General features: G+C 39.4%; 1 protein-coding gene across 5 annotated transcripts in view; it reads left to right on the top strand.

Annotated features, from left to right (window-relative positions):
• The window catches only part of STARD9 (StAR related lipid transfer domain containing 9), a 115,337-nt gene that overhangs the window by 45,243 nt on the left and 49,976 nt on the right, over positions 1–20,118 (top strand). For all 5 annotated transcript variants that reach the window (XM_040226823.1, XM_040226822.1, XM_040226821.1 and 2 more), the window contains exons 4-7: positions 11,837–11,953; positions 13,144–13,176; positions 13,266–13,327; positions 14,896–15,008. In XM_040226823.1, the coding sequence (XP_040082757.1) occupies positions 11,837–11,953; positions 13,144–13,176; positions 13,266–13,327; positions 14,896–15,008 (325 nt within the window). The remainder of the gene's footprint in view (positions 1–11,836; positions 11,954–13,143; positions 13,177–13,265; positions 13,328–14,895; positions 15,009–20,118) is intronic.

Genomic DNA, 20,118 nt, shown 5'->3' with positions numbered 1-20,118 from the left:
GTCCATGGGATTTTCCAGGCAAGAGTACTGGAGTGGGGTGCCATTGCCTTCTCTGACAATAAATGCTACATAAGTATTATTAACTTCTTGATACCTGATCACAATCTTATCCAGCACACAATAAGTTCTCCAATTCCTTTTCTATTCACAATAATATGTCCCTCTGTCCTCTATGGTAGTATGTGCATTTTAATAGAGGCACTGTGAAGTTACAGTTAACTCAGATGAATTACTATACTGGAGAGAATTTCTAGTATTCTACAGGGTGGTGGGGAAAATCATTTGAGGGCACATTGTGATAAGAGGTTGAAGAATCGGGGGCAATCACGTGCTTAGAGAGTATCTAGAAAGGTAGAAAATTGAATATGTCTCATCTTCCTTCCATTTCTATCCCCAAATTTTCTAAATTCAAGCAGTCATAGGGTCTGCACAGCCTTCTGTGGAAATCTGAGCTGGCTCTGTAGCTTCCTCCCTATGTCTTATAACCACGTTCAGCAACAAGAATGCTAGCTGACCACTGATTGCCCTAATAGATTCAAGGGCACAGTAGTACAGAAATGATGCAGTGCTGAGTACTGGATAATGTGGAACCAAGGAGAGCCAAGCTAAGAAGGACAACCAGGTACTGAAAAGGAGAAATGTAAGGTTGCTTCCTGATGCTGCTCCTTCTCCACTGCCAGAAAACTGAAATGACCAGGGCACTGTAAATCGGTCTGTTGTTGATACTGTTAAAGACATCGGTAGCAACAATTTGGAAAGCCAACTCAAAGCTACTCAAGCTGCTGGGAAACTGCCTTCTAGGAAAAACAACCCCCAATAGGCAACATAATCTGGGCTGGTTTGATTCCAAAGTTTGTGTCCTTCTTGGGCAGAACTGACTGTAGTCCTGTTCAGTTTGAATCCACTTGAGTGTTCACCAGCATTGCTTCCAGAATGTCAGAACAGACTGGGGCTGCGGTAGATAGAGGTGCTGCCCCAGCATTCATTTCTCTACTGGCATCTCCCTATGATTAAATCAGTGAACAAGCTGTATGGGCTCTTGGAAACATTGCAGGTGATGGTTTTGTTTTCCAAGACTTGGTTATCAAGTGTGGTGCCATCAATCTGCTGCTGGGTCTTCTTGTAGTTCCTAATGTATCATCTTGAATATGCAGTTACTTGCAGCACCTTAGTAGCAACAAGAACCTTGAATCCTTGCTAGATGCTACTGAGTAAATTATTTTTTAAGTAATTAATTAATTTTTGACTGTGCTGGGTCTTCATTGCTGTGCATGGACTTTCTCTAATTACAGCAAGTGGGGAATACTCTCTAGTTTCGGTGCACGAGCTTCTCATTGCAGTGACTTCTTTTGTGGCAGAGCATGAGCTGTAGGTACCTGGGCTTCAGTAGTTGCAGCACACAGGTTCAGTAGTTGTGGCTTGCGGGCTCCAGAGCATGCGCTCAGTAGTTGTAGTGCACAAGCTTAATTGCCCTGACGCATGTGGGATCTTCCCAGGCCAAGGATCAAACCTGTGTCCCCTGAATTGGCAGGCAGTTTCTTATCCACTGGACTGTCAGGGAAGTCTGCAAATTCTCCTTTGCTTCATCTCCTGTATCATGATGTCCAAAAGTACTAGCAAATGCACAGACAATGTCAGATATTAAAGCTGGCCACCAGCACCAGATCCAGTGAGTTGTGAATCATGGTTTAGTCCCATTCTTCATTGGTGTTCTAAGGCAGACTTTAAGATGCAAAAAGAAGCTGTGTGGGCTGTGAACAACCAAAGAAGTGGTGGAACAGTTGAACAGATTGTGTAACACCATTCATTGTGGCATAATAGAATTGTTGATGAACCTTTTAACTGTGAAACATACCAAAATTACCCTAGTTATTCTGGATGCCCTTTCAAGTATCTTGGGTTGCTGAGAAATTAGGTGAAACTGAGAAACTTAGTGTAATTGAAGAATGCAGAGGTTTGGGTAAAACTGAGGCTCTATAAAACCGTGAAAATGAGTCAGTGCCTAAAGCTTCATTAAACTTGATTGAGAGATACTTCTGTATGGAGGAACAAGAATATCAAAATGTTGGGCCAGAAACTACCTCTGAGGCTATAGTTCAGGATGGCATTCTGAGACCATTATCTTTCAGACTATACAACTGAAGTGTAAATTTGTTATATCAAACATGTACTATGTTTGGTATAAGTTTGTCTTTCTGTTTCTCTACTAAGAATTCTTTACATGTGGTTTGCTATTTAGCACTTTTTACAAGGAGACTATACTTGAACAGTTCCAAACTGTACATATTGTATGAAGCTTCTCTCAGTGGGTTTATTTCTGTGTGGAATTTCATATTTTGCAGTATCCTGTAAATAAAGATTATTTCATCCTTTATTTTAAAAAAGCAGCAGCTGCTGTTGTGGGTTAGCAGGCAGTCAGGGCTTACATGGTTCAGGGGAGGCCTCAAGCTTTGCGGCAGTTCTAATAGAAGAAGTTGGACTTTATATTTTGTGCCTATATATAAGGGATGGAATACATGGATTGTCAGGGGATCTTGGTGCAAGGTGAAGGAAAAGTTGTCATTGGTCAGTCACAGTTCTTGGTATTTACCCAAAGAAGTTGAAAACTACATCCACACAAAAACCTGTGCTCAAAATGTTTATAGCACCTTTATTCATAGTTGCCAAAATTGGCAAGCAGCCAAAGTGTCCTTCAATAGGTGAATGTGTAAACTGTGGCATCTCCAAATGATGGGATAGTCAGCCTTAAAAAGAAATGAGAGGGCTTCCCTGGTGGCTCAGTGGTAAAGAAGCCCCCAACCAGTGCAGGAGACACAGGTTCAATCCCTGATCTGGGAAGATCCCACGTTCCATGAAGCAACTAAGCTTGTGTGCCACAATTACTGAGCCTGTGCTCGACAGCCCAGGAGACACAACTACTGAGTCCAAGTGCCCCAGCTGCTGAAGCCTGCACCTCCCAGAGCCTGTGCTCCACAGCAAGAGAAACCAATGCAATAAGAAGCCCGTGCATTGCAACTGCAGAGCTGCCCCTGCTCACTGCAGCTAGAGAAAAGTCCACACAGCAATGAAGATCTAGCACAGCCATAAATAAATAAATGAATAATTTTTAAAAAAAATAAAAAATGAGATATCAAGTCATGAAAAGACATGAAAGAACCTTAAATGCATATTACTAAGTAAAATAACCTCAGATATGCAGATGGCACCACCCTAATGGCAAAAAGTGAAGAGAAACTAAAGAGCCTCTTGCTGAAGGTGAAAGAGGAGCGTGAAGAAGCTGGCCTAAAACTCAACATTCAGAAAACTAAGATCATGGCATCTGGTTCCATCACTTTATGACAAATAGATGGGGAAGAAATGGAAACAGTGACAGGTTTATTTTCTTGGTCTCAAAATCACTGCTGATGGTGACTGCAGCCATGAAATTAAAATATACTTGCTCCTTGGAAGAAAAGCTATGACAAACCTAGACAGCATGTTAAAAAGCAGAGACATCACTTTGCTGACAAAGGTGTGTATAATCAAAGCTATGGTTTTTCCAGTAGTCATATATGTATGTGAAAGTTGAACTGTAAAGAAGGCTGAGCACTGAAGAATTGATGCATTCGAACTGTGGTGCTGGAGAAGACTCTTGAGAGTCCCCTGGACAGCCAGGAGATCAAACCAGTCAATCTGAAAGGAAATCAACCCTGAATATTTATTGGAAGGACTGATGCTGATGCTGAAGCTCCAATACTTTGACCATTGATGCAAAGAGCTGACTCATTGGAAAAGACCTGATACTGGAAAAGATTGTAGGTAGGAGGAGAAGGGTATGAAAGAGGATGAGATGGTTGGATGGCATCACTGATTCAGTGAATATGAATTTGAGCAAACTCTGGAAGATGGTGAAGGACAAGGAAGCCAGGCGTGCTGCAGTCCATGGTGTCGCAGTCAGACGTGACTGAGCGACTGAACAGCAACAAAGTGAAAGAAGCCAGTCTGAAAAGGCTGCATATTATATGATTGCAACTATATGACACTCTGGAAAGCTATGGAGACAATAAAAAGGTCAGTAGTTTCCAGGAGTTCATGGGAGGGAGGGAGGGATGAATAGGTAAAGTACAGGGGATTTTTTTTTAGGGCAGTGAAATTATTCTTTATGATACTGTAGTGGTGGTTATATATTGTTATGTATTTGTAAAAATTCATAGAACCATACAAAATAAAAAGTGAACCCTAATGTGAACTTTGGACTTTATTTAATAATACTATATCAGTATTGGCTCATCAATTACAACAAATGTATCATAGTAATGCAAGATGTTAATAATATGGGAGACTGAGGAGCCAGAGGAAAGAGGGCTGAAGGGGTGCTTGAGAACTTTGTAATTTCCACTCAACTTTTAACCTAAAACTACTCAAAAAATTGCCTTTTAACTTAGAAAAAGGTGAATAGATTAGGGAGAAAAATATTTGCAATGCATATGGCAGATTAAAGACTGCTGTTTATAGTATACTAAGAAGTCTTTCATATTAACAAGAAAAACAATCCAGTAGAAAAATGGGCAGAGGACATGAATAGACCCTTCTTGGGGAGAGCAAATTTAAATGCTCCTGCCAAAGAATGATGACTTCAAACTCACTGTTATTATAGTAACATTAAGATATGAATTTGTATTGTTCAAATGAAGAGCAGTTAAAAAGATTCCTGGTGGGAATATGAAGAAAAGGATTCTCTTAATTTTGTCAATAGAAATGTAAGTTATTATAGTCTTTTGGGAAAATAGTCTTAATATTTATGAAAATAAGAAATATTTTAATCCTTTGACCCAGCAGCCCCATTCCTGAAACAGTCTATAAAAATAAAAACATCAGTATATAAACATATATCTTCAAAGATATTTATTGAACCATTATGAGTAGAGATAAAATAATAAAAAACAAGTGATTGCCCATTTATAGGAGAGTGATTGACTCAATTTTGGCACATTTACACCATGGAATATATTGCAAATTGTGTTGACTGAGAAAAACAGTGTATAATGACATCCCATTTTTTAAAAAGAAGTAACAAAAACCCATAAATGTGTAAGTGCGTGTGCATTTATGATTATGACCATGGAAAGTGTGAACAATTATGCCAGTTGCTAACATGTTACCCACAGGTGGGGGGTTTATGCATGAGAGAGGAAAAGAGGAAGGGGAAAGACAGATGGAAAATAAAAGGAAATAAAATATAGCCCAGTTATTTTACATTATGTTGTGTAACTGTGGCTGTGCATGTGCATGAAAAAAATAACCTATATGTTCATGCTATGTTATGTGATAAAAAGGAAGCTGCAGGTTGACATACATTATTTGTGTATATTTCAATGAAAACAAAAAATGAAGAAGTGTATATCCTAAGATATGTTGATAAAGGTATGGAAGGACATACCTATTGGTTATATCCTTTCTTTCCTTAGTACTTGAAGGGGACTTGTTGGGTACTTAAAATGAGTAGGGTTAGAGGTGAGGTAGGGGTGGAAGTTTAGTTTTTTCTTCATGCATTGTATTTTTTCACTTGGTACAAAAAGTCAGTGTACTTTGTAATTTGAAAGACAGCAAAGAAAAAAAGTGTCTCTCTTTAAGGCTTCCAATTCTGGTCATTTAATAATGGCAATGTGGGTGAAATTTGGGAATGAAATAATTCTCTTCATGTGCAAATTAAAAGATTAATGGGACAAAAAGACTGCAAAAGTGATTAACAAATGGCAGAAGTGTTCAGATTTTATTGTTTTTGGCCAAAGGTTAAAACAAAATTTTAGTGAGACTTCTATTTAATAGAAATACTGAAAAGGAGAGTTGGTCAAGTTTCTCCCAGTGTGAAGCAAAACAACAGGAAATAAGGAAACCTTGAAGAACAGTTTTAAATTAAAGGGTAATAGCTTAGTGTTCAACAGATAAAATCTGCGTTTCCTGATAATTGTGGTGACAGTTATTTTGCTAGTGGCAAATATCACAGTGGTTAAAGGCAACAGCTTTGTTTAGAGGTACTTACTACCCATGGAACTTCAATTTTGTCATGTGATAGAGAATTTTGATAATAGTAACTATTATCATAGATGTATTGTGAAGATTAAATGGATTAATAATTTAATGTGCTAAGAAGAAGAGAGCCTAACACAATAATTGCTTTGTGTTACTAGCTGTATGAATCTAAAGCTCTAGTTTTGAATAAAACACTTTTTTCATAAAACTGAAGTATGGTTGATTTTTAATGTGTTAATTACTGCTGTATAGCAAAGTGATTCAGTTATATATATAACATTCTTTCCATTGTGGTTTATTATAGAATACTGAATATAGTTCTCTGTGCTATATAGTAGGACCTTATTGTTTATCCATTCTATATATAAAAGCTTACATCTGCTAACCTTATGTGTCTATTAAGTTGCAAAGCCTGTGTTCTTAACCATTAAACCTTATGTGTAGCTGTTTGGAGGAAAGCAAATCATTCTAAGTCCTTTCCCCAACTGCAGGCCCCATTAAGTTATATATTTTACGTGAATGCTCTCTCTTCCAATAATAGGCCCCAAACCTTACTTTTCTAACCCACAAGTTTAGAGAGAGGATGTATCAGTAGATCCACAAACAGTATCAGCTGTACCTCACCGTCTCTGTGATGAGAAGTAAAAGTACAACTCTGGGTTATTTGAGGTTTTCCTAAGTAACAGCATTAGTGAAAACATGTGTTTGAATAGTTTCCAGAGTTGTCTAGAATTATTTTCCAGTTTAAAGATGCCTGCTAACAGAGCTAGTTTTTAGATTCTTTTAACTAATTTTTTATCTCCTCTTTGAAATGACCCTCTTACTTCTCACTCATCAACAATTTCTGTTACCTGTATTTGAACTCAATATTATTTCATCATTTTGAACCCTTTTTCATCCTAAATTGAAGTCACAGGTTTGTTTTTTTTTTTTTGTTAGGAGTCACCTTGGGACTCAGAGAACATAGTATATAATAAAGAACTACAGAACTCAGTTCAGTTCAGTTGCTCAATTGTGTCCGACTCTTTGCGACCCCATGAATTGCAGCCCGCCAGTCCTCCCTGTCCATTACCATCTCCCAGAGTTCACTCAAACTCACGTCCAACGAGTCGGGGATGCCGTCTAGCCATCTCATCCTCTGTTGTCCCCTTCTCCTCCTGCCCCCAATCCCTCCCAGCATCAGAGTCTTTTCCAATGAGTCAACTCTTCGCATGAGGTGGCCAAAGTACTGGAGTCTCAGCTTTAGCATCATTCCTTCCAAAGAACATCCAGGACTAATCTCCTTTAGAATGGACTGGTTGGATCTCCTTGCAGTCCAAGGGACTCTAAAGAGTCTTCTCCAACACCACAGTTCAAAAGCATCAATTCTTTGGTGCTCAGCTTTCTTCACAGTCCAACTCTCACATCCATACATGACCACTGGAAAATCCATAGTCTTGACTAGACAGACCTTTGTTGGCAAACTAATGTCTCTGCTTTTGAATATGCTATCTAGGTTGGTCATAACTTTTCTTCCAAGGAGTAAACGTGTTTTAATTTCATGGCTGCAGTCACCATCTGCAGTGATCTTGGAGCCCAAAAAAATAAAGTCTGACATTGTTTCCACTGTTTCCTCATCTATTTGCCATGAAGTGATGCCATGATCTTAGTTTTCTGAACGATGAGCTTTAAGCCAACTTTTTCACTCTCCACTTTCACTTTCATCAAGAGGCTTTTGAGTTCCTCTTTATTTTCTGCCATAAGGGTGGTGTCATCTGCATATCTGAGGTTATTGATATTTCTCCCAGCAATCTTGATTCCAGCTTGTACTTCTTCCAGCCCAGCGTTTCTCATGATGTACTCTGCATAGAAGTTAAATAAGCAGGGTGACAACATACAGCCTTGACATACTCCTTTTCCTATTTGGAACCAGTCTGTTGTTCTATGTCCAGTTCTAACTGTTGCTTCCTGACCTGCATATAGGTTTCTTAAGAGACCGGTCAGGTGGTCTGGTATTCCCATCTCTTTCAGAATTTTCCACAGTTTATTGTGATCCACACAGTCAAAGGTTTTGGCATAGTCAATAAAGCAGAAATAGATGTTTTTCTGGAACTCTCTTGCTTTTTTGATGATCCAGCGGATGTTGGCAGTTTGATCTCTGGTTCCTCTGCCTTTTCTAAAACTACCAAAAAAAGCAAACAACAACAACAAAAATCTAACAGTGAAAATTTTCTTTAGGAAAATACAGAGCAACCTTTAGTTTTGGACCTTAAATAGTCATCATGAAATCAGAGACATAAATCCAGAGACTTAGTTGATTCTAACCGGTTTTGGGAAGGGTATGTCTGATAAATGTTGCTGTTATCAGGGAATTCCATTCCTTGAGATTTATCTTGTGGATCTTTTTTGAAAATAGAGTTTATTTGTTAAAGTAATTTTAGGTTTACAGAAAAATTGAGCACAGAAATTCCGTATACCTCCTTCCTCCCACCAGGCGGCGCTAGTGGCAAAGCACCTGCCTGCCAATGCAGGAAACACGAGAGACGCAGGTTCAATCCCTGCGTCAAGAAGATCCCCTAGGGGCGGCATGGCAACCCACTCCAGTATTCTCTGCCTGGAGAATTCCATGGACAGAGGAGTCTGGCGGGCTACAGTCCATGGGGTCACAAAGACTCAGACACGACTAATTGACTAACACTTTCACTTTTCCTACACAATTATAGTATCACATGTAGAGGAGTTTCACTGCCTTAAAAATCCTCTGCATCCCACCTATCATCTGTCCCTCCCTGGACTCCTGGCAACTACTGATTTTTTCTTTAACTGTCTCTATAGTTTTACCTTTTCCAGCATGTCATGTAGCTGGACTCATACAGTGTGTAGCCTTTTCAGATTGGCTTCTTTCACTTAGTAAGGTGCATTTAAGGTGTCTTCATGTTTTTTCATGCCTTAATAGTCCATTTCTTTTTAGCACTGAATAATATCCCATGTTCTGGACGTACCACAGTTTAGACATTCACCTATTGAAGGACATCTTGGTTACTTCCACGTTTTGACAGTTTTGAAGAAAGCTTCTATAAATATCTGTGTGCATGTTTTTGTGTGTATATAAGTTTTCAGCCTCTTTGGGTAAATACCAGGGAGTGCGATCGCCTCACTGTATGGTAAGAGTAATATGTTCAGTCTTGTTTAAGAAAAAAAAACTGGTGTAATGTCTTCCAAAGTGGCTATACCATTCTGCATTCCCATCATCAATGAATGAGAGTTCCTATTGCTTCATCTCCTTGTAAGCATTTGGTGTTGTCAGTGTGTTAGATTTTGGCCATTCGTATAGGTGTGTGGTGGTATCTCCTTGTTTTCATTTGCAATGGTAATGACATGATATTGAACACCAAAAATTCTGGTTCCTGGATTCAGTTGCCCCTGTGAAATACGTTTCAGCTTGAGCTTCAGGTATTGTGAGTCCCAATTCAGCCGCATCCAGTGGGCTGTCCCCAATCTAGTGAATGCTAAAAAAGACTGGAAGTTCTGTGTCACATGAAATTAATTTGTCTATCAAATGTGTTCTTGTACTTATATTCCAGAAAAAAAAGGTACATTGCCCGTCTCTCCTCCTGAACTGGGTCTTCTAGATGATTAGACTCTAATCCTCTAAATTAGATTGCCCTTTGGTGATTTATTTTAGCCTTTGAACTGTTTTTGGTATTCATATTGAGCTGTTCCCATATGCTTCATTATAATAACCACGGTGAGAGTGAACCACGATGTCATCTGGTTCTGTTGTGCTCTGTTTAAGAATTTATGATGAGCTAAGCCTCACGGTTCGTAAAGAATGGAATCTTAACAGTTTCCCCCAATTCCACGTTTGGAGCCTACCAGTTTTGCTTGTTCACACCTTTTACTGTTGAGTGGAAATGGCATCTTCAAAACCGTTTTTCATAAAACCTCCAGGTGATTATTTGAATTTGGATAAAGACATGGGCAAAGTAGCATTCTCCTGTCTTCTTTCACAATCCACTGAGCTCATTCTGCCCTGCTTTGTGAGCGGTGAGAAATAAATAACACTAGATGTGGCCTTGCTCTGTCTGCACCTCTGTTCCCACTTTCTGCTGGAGCACTGGAAAGAAAGGTTGAGTTTTGTGAACGTTTCCAACTAGTAAATGGATGGCTGCCAACTCAAATGTTCTGATCAAGAGAAATGATTCCTCTTTCTTCAGTCCCTGAGAATTTAACCCAGACAGATGTCAGGAGGCACAGAGAATTCTGCCCAATTTTCAGCTTTGGAAATATAGAACTGAATGCATGGAGAATACAGAGCTGGGAGGGAGATTGGGAAAGGTGGTGGGAATGGTATAACGTCTAGATCTTTCACCTCTACTTGGGTTATTATGGCCCTATGCCTGAGTATTAGAAGCGCTAAAAAACAAAATGCAAATAGTTCACTGATCAAGAAGCATGACTGCAGCTGCTGAAACAGAATAGTGTAGTGTAATCTTAGGTCAGCAACTCCTATCTTCGTGCTCATGGTCCCTAGTTACATGTATTATCTCACTTAATCTTCACAACAAACCTGTGATATACACACAAAATATTCAATTTACCAGGAAAAAAAAGAGTTTAAAGTTTAAATTGTTCAAGATCACACAGCTATTATTAACCATAAGAACCATGTTCCAATTTGGAACTGTATCAGGAGATTCATAGAATTTAAGGGAAATTAGAAAAATGGGCTGCAAACCATGGGGCCTTAAGTTGCAGGGAGACCAGGTAAAGCCATATCACAGAATAGTCTAGTTTGAGTACTGTGCTTGGTACTTCAGATGCAGTACTGTTGGACTCACGTTGCCAACAAGGAGACTTGATTAACTCTTTCTTTGCTTTTGTGTCATTCTTTGAAATTTCAAGTTTTGTGAGCCTCATTTCACGTGTTTACATTCTATTCTCCAGGAGATGGAGAGAATTATCTGGCCTATTTGACTTCTGTTGGGAGGGTTGGGCCCTGCTTCCCATGAAAACTGAAACAGTTTCCTCCCAGATCAGAAGAGTATTCGGATGCTGAGCAGCAGCAGTGCAAAGGGTAAATGCCCATCATACCAGCTGTGTATGCAGATGTCATGTGGCATTCTGCTGAGGACTGGTTCAACAGAAAGTTATGCCTTCCCCATAAGCAAGGCTGTTTTGTCCTGAGCCTGGGGTCTGCCTGACAGTCCAATAGGACTTTCAGGCACTACATAAAGTATAAGGGTTTTCCTGGGAGAGCCTCTAGTTGTTTCTGATTCACTAAAACTACAGAAATGAGTGAGAGCAGAAGCAGTCAGCTGTTAGGATCGGTCTGAAGAGGTAGCATGTAGAAAAGGGTCCCACAGGGAAAACCCTCCCTAATTTCTGGGCTTAGCTGACCCTCATTGTAGTGTCTTGAGACCCTGAATTTGTGTGATACGTTCCTGGGCAAAATTTCATTGTACTTTTACCTGATTAACCATATTAAAGTTTTTTTTTTTTTTAATAGGAAGGAAAAAGAATTCATGTACATGGTTTTCCTTCACTAATTTGCTTGCATGTCTTTGCCCTTCTCCTGGACTCTTTTCCCCTAAAGATTAGGGACCATATCAGTTTTGCATCTTAAATATCTAGCCTTGTGCCCAGCATACAATAAGCACTTTTAAAAAATAATTGACTTACTGAACAAATGAATTTTCCTTAGCAGTCTTTTTTTTGAAACTGAATTGATTCTCATAAAACAGTGGGGAATTTATAGTCATGGATGTTAAAACATTTCATAATATAAAAGGCTGCTTTGGAAGGTAGGACCAGAGTGACATGCACTCTGTTTTTATTGTTACAGGTGTTCCAGGACTTGGGGACTGAAGTACTGTCTGGAGCTGCCAAAGGCTACAACATATGCCTTTTTGCCTATGGGCAGACAGGCTCTGGGAAGACATATACCATGCTGGGCACCCCTGTGAGTGTTGGGATGTGATGTCTTCTTAAAGCCACATCAAACCTGAATGTTGCATTGTCCTTGCCACTGAGAGAGGATGTGAGTTTCATAGTCAGTCGGCTTCAGTCAGATTTAAAGGGTTCTGTTTTCTGTTAAGAATACATTTCTTAGCAACTTAATTAACAGGTAAACTTTGAATAATTAGCTCCTCTTTATTACACCCTGAAGAACCTTAGAATTTTACAACTCTCTTTGATGAAACAGACCTTGTCAGTCCTTCTGAATTTCTCATATTTCTCAGATCATTTCAAGTTCATCACTTGTAGCTTTTTAACGCCTCTGGTGTAGACAAGTCCCAGACTGCCTTAAGTGCTCGCTAAGGCCATGTGGATATGGGGCTGTGTGCGTGTTAAATCTGAGTGTTAGAAAGAAGTGGGAGAACCAACCACTGGGATGGGAACTTTCAAAAGTGTGTAGGACTTATGAGAGCCTTCTTTTATCATAGAAAATTAGGAGGATAGAGTTCCTTCAGAATACTACTTTGTTTTAGGCTTAGAAGAACCCTGGTGAGATGAATTGGTGGGGCAGGTGATAAGTAACACCACTTAAGAACATTTTTCTAGGATATTATTCCTCCTTAAAGATTGTCCCTGATGCCATGGGCCCAGATCATTGCTTAACTAATCTTCAGTATGATGTCTTGAGACCTTAAAGGTTCATGTTTGGTGTGATTTCATATATTTTAAATTAAAAGAAGAAAAGACTCAGTAATCCAGGGGTATAAAGCCATTAACCGGAATACAAGTTAGCACTGAATCCAATATGAAGAAATAAGCCACTTCTCTCTAAATGTGTGTTTTGAACATGCATGTACTCTGGTTCTCCTGTGTATGGGGGGATAGGAGATAGGGTTCTGGGATAAGCCCACTTTACCACAAGAAGGATGTCACCTCTTCGGCATGAAAGCAGGTACCTGGGTTTGTTAGCTTCTCCTCTCTTCCTTCTTATGGTGGTGATATGCCCTTCATCTGATACTTTCCACCTGTTTGTTGCTGAGATCACTGGCAAATAGAGTCTTCCACATACCCTTGGGGATACTGCCTGAAGTGAAGAGGCAAGAGCGAGAACACTGTCCTTGCTGAGAGTGGGTCCTGGGTGTTGGGGGAGAGCATCAGCACGAGTGGACAGTAATGCTTTCTTCTCTTCTCCAGGCCTCTGTTGGGCTGACACCACGGATATGTGAGGTATAGACTCTCTTTTGACTGGATCCTCTCAAAGTAGGTCTTCGTTGTACATCCCCTTCAGTGAAACTACAACCCTTTGGTTTATGCAGGGTCTGTTCATCAGGGAGGAAAATTGTGCCCCACTGCCTGCCTCCTGCAGTATAAAAGTAAGGTAAGAACCTGTTGGGCTCTGCAGCCTGAAGTGTTTCTATGTCCACTCCAGAGCTGTCCTCTCTGCTTCCAGAGTTACCCAGAGGAATGGGGAAAAATCACAGCAGAAATATCGTACAGCGCTTGTCATATGAATGTGCAGATATGTTGTAGGAAACTTAGTTTCTACCCTCAGGCTTAACACGTTAGTGTCTCCTGTGGACCCGCTTCCGTTGGCTGGCCAGTTTCCCTTCCTTCATTTTCTGTTCAGTTTCATACTAGCTTCTGGAATTTCTCTTCCAGCCCCTTCCTGGGTTGTTCTCCAGGTTAGTAGTTCCCAAGCTCTTGTGTGGTGGGTGTGGGCGCATGCATGGTCAGATCCGACTCTGTGACCCCATGGACTATAGCCTGCCAGGCTCCTCTGTCCATGGAATTGTCCAGGCAAAATACTGGAAACTCTAGTACCCAGACTAGTGCTGGCTACCTCCAGTGTGACGTTACCAATTGCCATTCATTTTCTGTATTCTTTTTTTTTGGTGTTTAATGTCCTTGTTTAAAAACATGAGACATAATTCACATACCATAAAATTCACACTTTTAAAGTATATAGTTAAGTGACTTTTTTTTTTAGTATTTACAAGACTGTTCAACCATCATCACTATTTAATTCCATAACATTTTCATTGCTATAAAAAGAATAAATGTCCTTTTTAAAAATTAAATGGTTGTGAACATTATTTTTACATTTTTAAATTTGTAAAGTAAAATTTTGCAGTATATATTAAGTGTTTTATTGTCCATGAAATCTGGGAACCACTATTCTAAAAGCTATCTGGGGGTTCCTATGTTTTAATTTGAAATGATTAAGAAGGGAAAATTTATAAGGAGTGTATGCAGAGAGCAGCTTTGAGCTGGAGCCTTTTTTCTGATTGCTGGCTCCACAGGCAAGTATCCATGGTCCAGTGAGGAAAACCTTTCTGTAAGAAGTGTGCTTTCTTATTTAACAAAATATTTACTGATTTTAATTAAGAATTGTAGCTGTTTTATTATTTTAAAAAGTATAAAATGCCAGTAGATACTAATAAGACATAGCATGTCTTAAACAGAATCCCAGTGTATAAGATAGGTAAAATGAGAATTGTGCAACTTAAATTAGTGGGAAGCAGAACCCTTCTCAGTTAGCTTCCCTTATTGCTCAGCAGTGGTCCTTGAGATGGCTTCTATGAATAATAGAGCTCAAAGATCAAATTTGCAAACCACTTCAAGAAACATGCTTGTAAGACTGTATGCACCAGGGAACTGATAAAGGCACAGGCTGATGGCAGCCTAAACCCATCCTCAGATAGCCTCTTGAAAGCTAAACTTGAATCAGCACTCATAATGTAAACCTGAGACTGGAGTAATGACAGCCAGTGCTAAAAACCCTATGTTCCCATGTAGAAGAGACTCAAGGGGGAAGTCTGGAGTGACCAACGTCTCAAGAGTATCAGAGATACTCTGAACAAGAACTAGGACCTTCTGATTCTTGGCTCAGTGTTTTCCCACGTCTTTTCAAAATCTAATTTTATGCCTTTTTCTCTGTGTCTCTAGCTTCCTGGAAATCTATAATGAACGGGTACGGGATCTGCTAAAGCAGTCTGATCAAAAAAAGACCTATAATCTGCGGGTCAGGGAGCACCCAGAGATGGGGCCCTATGTACAAGGTGAGCCACTATGGTCCTGGAAGTCAGAGACCAAACCAAAATCTGGGAAGCTCTCCTGATGGTCACTGATTCATTCAACAGACTTGTAGTGCCAGCTACTGGTATGAGACGCCCAGTAGGTACCAATAAATAGAAAAGACAGGTAAGCTGACACTGTTGTGGGGCATAATGTCAGTCAACCAGCACTAATCACAGCTGTGATAAAGGCTAATAAAAAAATAGATACAGGGATGAAAAAGAGCATCTTCTTGGGGTGGTCAGGAAAAGCTTCCTTGAGGAGGGTGGTAACATTTTAAACTGGACCCAGAGGGGCACAGGAGCCAGTCATGTGAAGAATAGCATGGCAAGGGGAAGAGTGTTTCAGGTGAAGGGAATGGCATGGGCCAGATCCCTGCGTGAAGGGGTTGGCTTGGTGATTTCAAGGAGCTGGTGTGTCTAGAGCATGGTGAGCGAGAGGTAAGTGGCATGGAATAGCGTTGGGTCTATGGTGCCTGGTCCAATGGGCCTGGGACAGATTCCTAGGTCAGCCAGACTGTTTTTGGGGTACTTCGGTTCCAGAGATGGTGAGAGTCAAGGTCATGGGGAGATACCAGACATGGAGCAGGGTCTACACTGCTTTCTCATCAGACATTGGTATTTGATGTTTGCTTCCATCTGTCTTCTTCCATTAGACTAGGTCTTGCTGTTGGGTGCTTTTGTCAGGGAAGATTTCACTCTCTGGGGCCACTCATAATAAATAACATGAATTTTATGTTCCTCTTTTCTCCACAATATGCTAGTAATATCCCCACAGGCAGAGGGACAGGAAAGATCAGGAGCTGGTCTCTTCTCTGATTAGAGCATGGCCAATGGATGACTCAGTAGGTGTGCCAGTCACAAATTCTGCTGCTTGAGTCTTTCCCCAAATGTTTCATCCTAATTGGTAGCTGGAGACAGTGGTTAAAAAATACCACTTACTTTGCCGGGAACCAGTTGGAGTTTCCTCTGTAAACCTCTGTGTATGCACATTTCTCTGTAAAGCAATACTTGGAAGGCAGACCAGGAGTGGTTGCAGTAGTGCCACAGTTTCTCATCTTTTTGTTTATTTTTATCTTAAGGTGTTTTTATGTGTAAATGTGGGAGTAGATAGTAACTAGAGGAGACCTCAGATGTAGTTCTAATGTCTTCACTGCACAGAAGATGATATGAAGTCTGGAAGAAGTTAAGGGACGTTCCCAACGTTCCACAGCTACGTGGGGCAGGGTTGGAACTGGGAACCTTGTCTAGGACTGGAAGAGAAGAATGGGACAGAATCCTGTACATGGATCATAGGAAACCTACGAACATAGGTTCCTGATTGGCGTAGTACCTGAAACCCTGAGAATTCATGCAAGGTGGTACAACTTGGATCATACACCCAAGGTTGGTGACAGGATCAGGACTTAAATCTAATGGCTGTTTGGATGAAGTGAATGCTGTTGGCTGTTCATGGAGTGAACCCTTGTGGGGAGGGAGGAGGCTTGGTGCTTGGTAGGAAGTATTTCTAAACAAGCAAAAAGTCTCTTAGGTCCTTTGGATTACATGTTTCTTAAAGGCAAGATGAACTTTTTTGATCATTACAAATATAGGTGGACATTTCTCTTATTTCTTAGTGAAGGAGCCATGAGCTCAAATAGTATAGAACCAGCCTTGGAAAACAAGACCCTGAATAGTAACACTGAACAATGTTATTTCCATTACTACCCTCTGATGGCATTATAGCAAAGTTTTTTTTTTTTTTTAATGTTTGCTTTCTTTATTCATTTATTTTCATTGTCTGCCTGTCTGTATTTCTCTATCTTTGGGCTCATACATTCTGTGAACATGATTCCAATGCCGAAAGTGGTTTATGCTTTGAAACCAATCTATAGGAATTTATTAAGTACCTGCTAGATGCCTATTCTATTCAGGGTGCCATGGGAAATATGAAAATACAAGAACTTTTAATTTTAATGTAAAGAATTTGTAGTTCTAGTTCAGAACCATAAGCTGGAACTTGATAGCTGCCTAAATCCAAGGAAAGATAAGGAGTAGCCTCTTACTTTTCATTAAAAAGTCCATTAATTAGATAACAGGTTAAGTTGAAATCTGAAATGTACAGAGCCCTGTCCAAAGGATACATAAGAGCCCAGTGGTTACTGGGTCTAAAGGGATAATAAGTGAGGCAAAGACAGTATAATATTTTTGCTTTGGCCTTTATCTTAATATACAGAGATGGGTACAAAGCAGGAGGTTGTTGGAAATGAGTAGTTGGGACTCTGAAAAAAATTGTTTGTATTTTCTTTGTATTCAGTCTGCACATAACAGGAGTATTCTTGTTTTTGTTTTTTTTACTTCTTACACCTTTTTATTCCTTGTCTTTCTACACCAACTAGAACCCTATTAAAATGGTAACAATATTTAGTTTTGTCCCCGGGGGAAAACTTCAACATTTTACTATGATGTTTGCAATAGCATGCATGTGTCCTCAGTCGTTTCTAACTCTTTGCAACCCCATGGACTGTAGCCCACCAGGCTCCTCTGTCCATGGGATTTCCCAGGCAGGAATATTGTAGTGGGTTGCCATTTCCTTCTCCAGGGGATCTTCCTGACCCAGGGATTGAACCTGCATTCTCTTGCATCTCCTGCATTGGCAGGCAGATTCTTTACCACTGTGCCACTTGGGAAGGCCATTTTCAATACCATGTGTTGTTAATAGATACTCTTATCATACATTTCTCAGACTGTCTAGGGGGAAGGACCAGTTTTTGTCTTGTTTTTTTAAAATTCCTATCCATGGCAAACCAATACTTTGATAAAATGAAGATGAATTACTAGAAAAAAAAAGTAAAAGACATATTGATTATAAGCCCAATTCTTCTTTATTCGATTTAAAAGATATACAGTCTGTCATATTGTTGTAAAGGTTTCAAATGCTTTCAATTTCTGTACCTATCTCATCACATGTCAATAACAGTTTGAGAGCTGACTCCAGTCTCTGCAGCCACTTTGAGAAGCATTACCTTAGCAGGTTAAGGGAATTCTCTCTTTATCTTAGTTTTCTAAAAGTTTTTATTTTTTAATTTTGAAGCAAACTTTTGAAAAAGTTGCTAGCATAAAGAACTTTTTTACTTGAACCATATGAGAGTAAATTGCCAACCTAATGACCCATATACCCTGATTATTTTAGGGTATTTTTATTTAAAACAAGAAGTACTCCTATGTAGTTACAACAAGAAATCCACATCAGGAAATTAACTTTGATGCATTGCTACCATCTGATCCTTAACACCCATTTACATTTCACAAATTGTCACAGTGATTGTCCCTTTGAATCCAGAGTTGCCTTTGGTTAGTGTCTCTCTCTAGTGTTCTCCAGCTGGAAAGGTTCCTTGGTCTCACTTGACTTCATGAACTTGATACCATTAAGTGGTACATAATTTTGATATGTCCATTATTCATTATTTTTAATTTCCTCAGTTAAGGTCATATCTGCCAGGCCTCTTTACTCTGAAATTGCTGTTTTCCTTTTGTAGTCAATAAGTGTTTATTGGTTGTGGAACTGTAAAGTTGTGTGTGTCTTATCCTCATCTAACTTTCAGTTTAGTTATTAACTTATTTATATTGGCATAGACTCATGTTTCCTATTGTATTAAATGAGCCACCTTCTGTTACTATTATTTTTTATTTTGATGCTCTGATTATCCTGGATTTAGCCAATGGAATCCTCTTCAAGTGTGTTCATGTGACTTTTTGACATATCACCATCATTCTTTGAGCACTTCCTTGCTTTCTGACAGGAGGTATTCCAGGCTCATCTACTTTCCCTGCCTCAGTCTTTGAACCAGCCATTTCTCCTAGGATCCCTGGTTCTTTTTTTTTTTTTGGAAGTATAGTTGATTTGCAATATTGTGTTAATTTCTGCTATACAGATAGGCATTACTTCTAGCATTATTCTAACATTGCTTTTACCCCACTCTCTCCTTGTGGAATTCCAATTACAGGTTTATTAGACCTATTCCTCATATATTTTATGATTCTTACCCTTTCTTCTATATCTTGTATCTTTTGGCTCTCTATGCTTTATTTTGGTTATATGATTTTGACATATGTTTCACCTGTATCTAACCTGCTGTTAAACTTACACATTGAGTTCTTATTTTCACTTATAGTAATTTTCACTTCCTAAATCTACATTTGATCTTTTTGTTATAGTTTCCAGTTTTCTCTGAAATTTTATAATCTTGTTTTTAGTCCCTTAAAAATAGTAAGCAGAGTTACTTTAAAGTTACTATAACTCCAGGATCTGGATCTGTTTTAGGTCTCTTTAGATAGTCTGTGTAATTTTTGCTGATTTTCACTTATGTTGTCAGATCTACTTATGTGCTGGTATGTTAGTTTTGTGCCAGACAATATTTGCTAAATTGCTTGTGGAAATAATTGAGAAGCCAGAACAATAATATTTCCTGGCGGAGAAAACTCGTGTTTACCTGTGCCAGGTTCCTGCACAAACATGCTAGGAATCCAGAATCAACTCAGTCCAGGTGAAGTACTAAGAATGTTCAAAGTTGAGCTGAGGTCCCTTCAGAAAATGTTTACTTCTAATCCAAACTTATTCCTGTGTTTTAGCCCTTTAAGTTTCCAACTCAGAGAGGTGGGGTGCCACAGGGTTCACCTGGGCCTTGGACTGTAGTCTGTGACTCTCTCTATCTGTGAGGTTGTTAAGAGAACTGCTGTCAGCCACTTCTCAAGATATGGGAAATGCTCTCAGAGGGATAATGTCTGCAAATGCTGGCCTGATGTCTCTGGGCTTCCATCCTTCCCCAATATATGGCCTGAAAAAATGTCACTATCTGGTCTTACCTCTGTGCCCTCACATTGATGTTGTTTATATTCTGTTCAACTGTTTCTAACAGTCTTTGGCAGAAGTGTTGGTTTATATTATCTAATTTGCCATTACTGAAAATGGAAGATCTCTATCTTTGGTTAAATTTTTAAAATTCTTTTTCTTATAGAGAATTTTGAACATTTTGAACAAAAATAGACTAGTGTAATGAACCCCATGTTCACAAACCCATAACCCAATGAAGTGAAGTGAAATCACTTAGTCGTG

The sequence above is a fragment of the Oryx dammah genome, unplaced genomic scaffold (genome assembly GCF_014754425.2).
Source record: "Oryx dammah isolate SB20612 unplaced genomic scaffold, SCBI_Odam_1.1 HiC_scaffold_26, whole genome shotgun sequence".
NCBI classification, from domain to species: domain Eukaryota; kingdom Metazoa; phylum Chordata; class Mammalia; order Artiodactyla; family Bovidae; genus Oryx; species Oryx dammah.
Note: the sequence above shows the minus strand (reverse complement) of the source record. Positions and strands in the feature narration are given on the sequence as shown.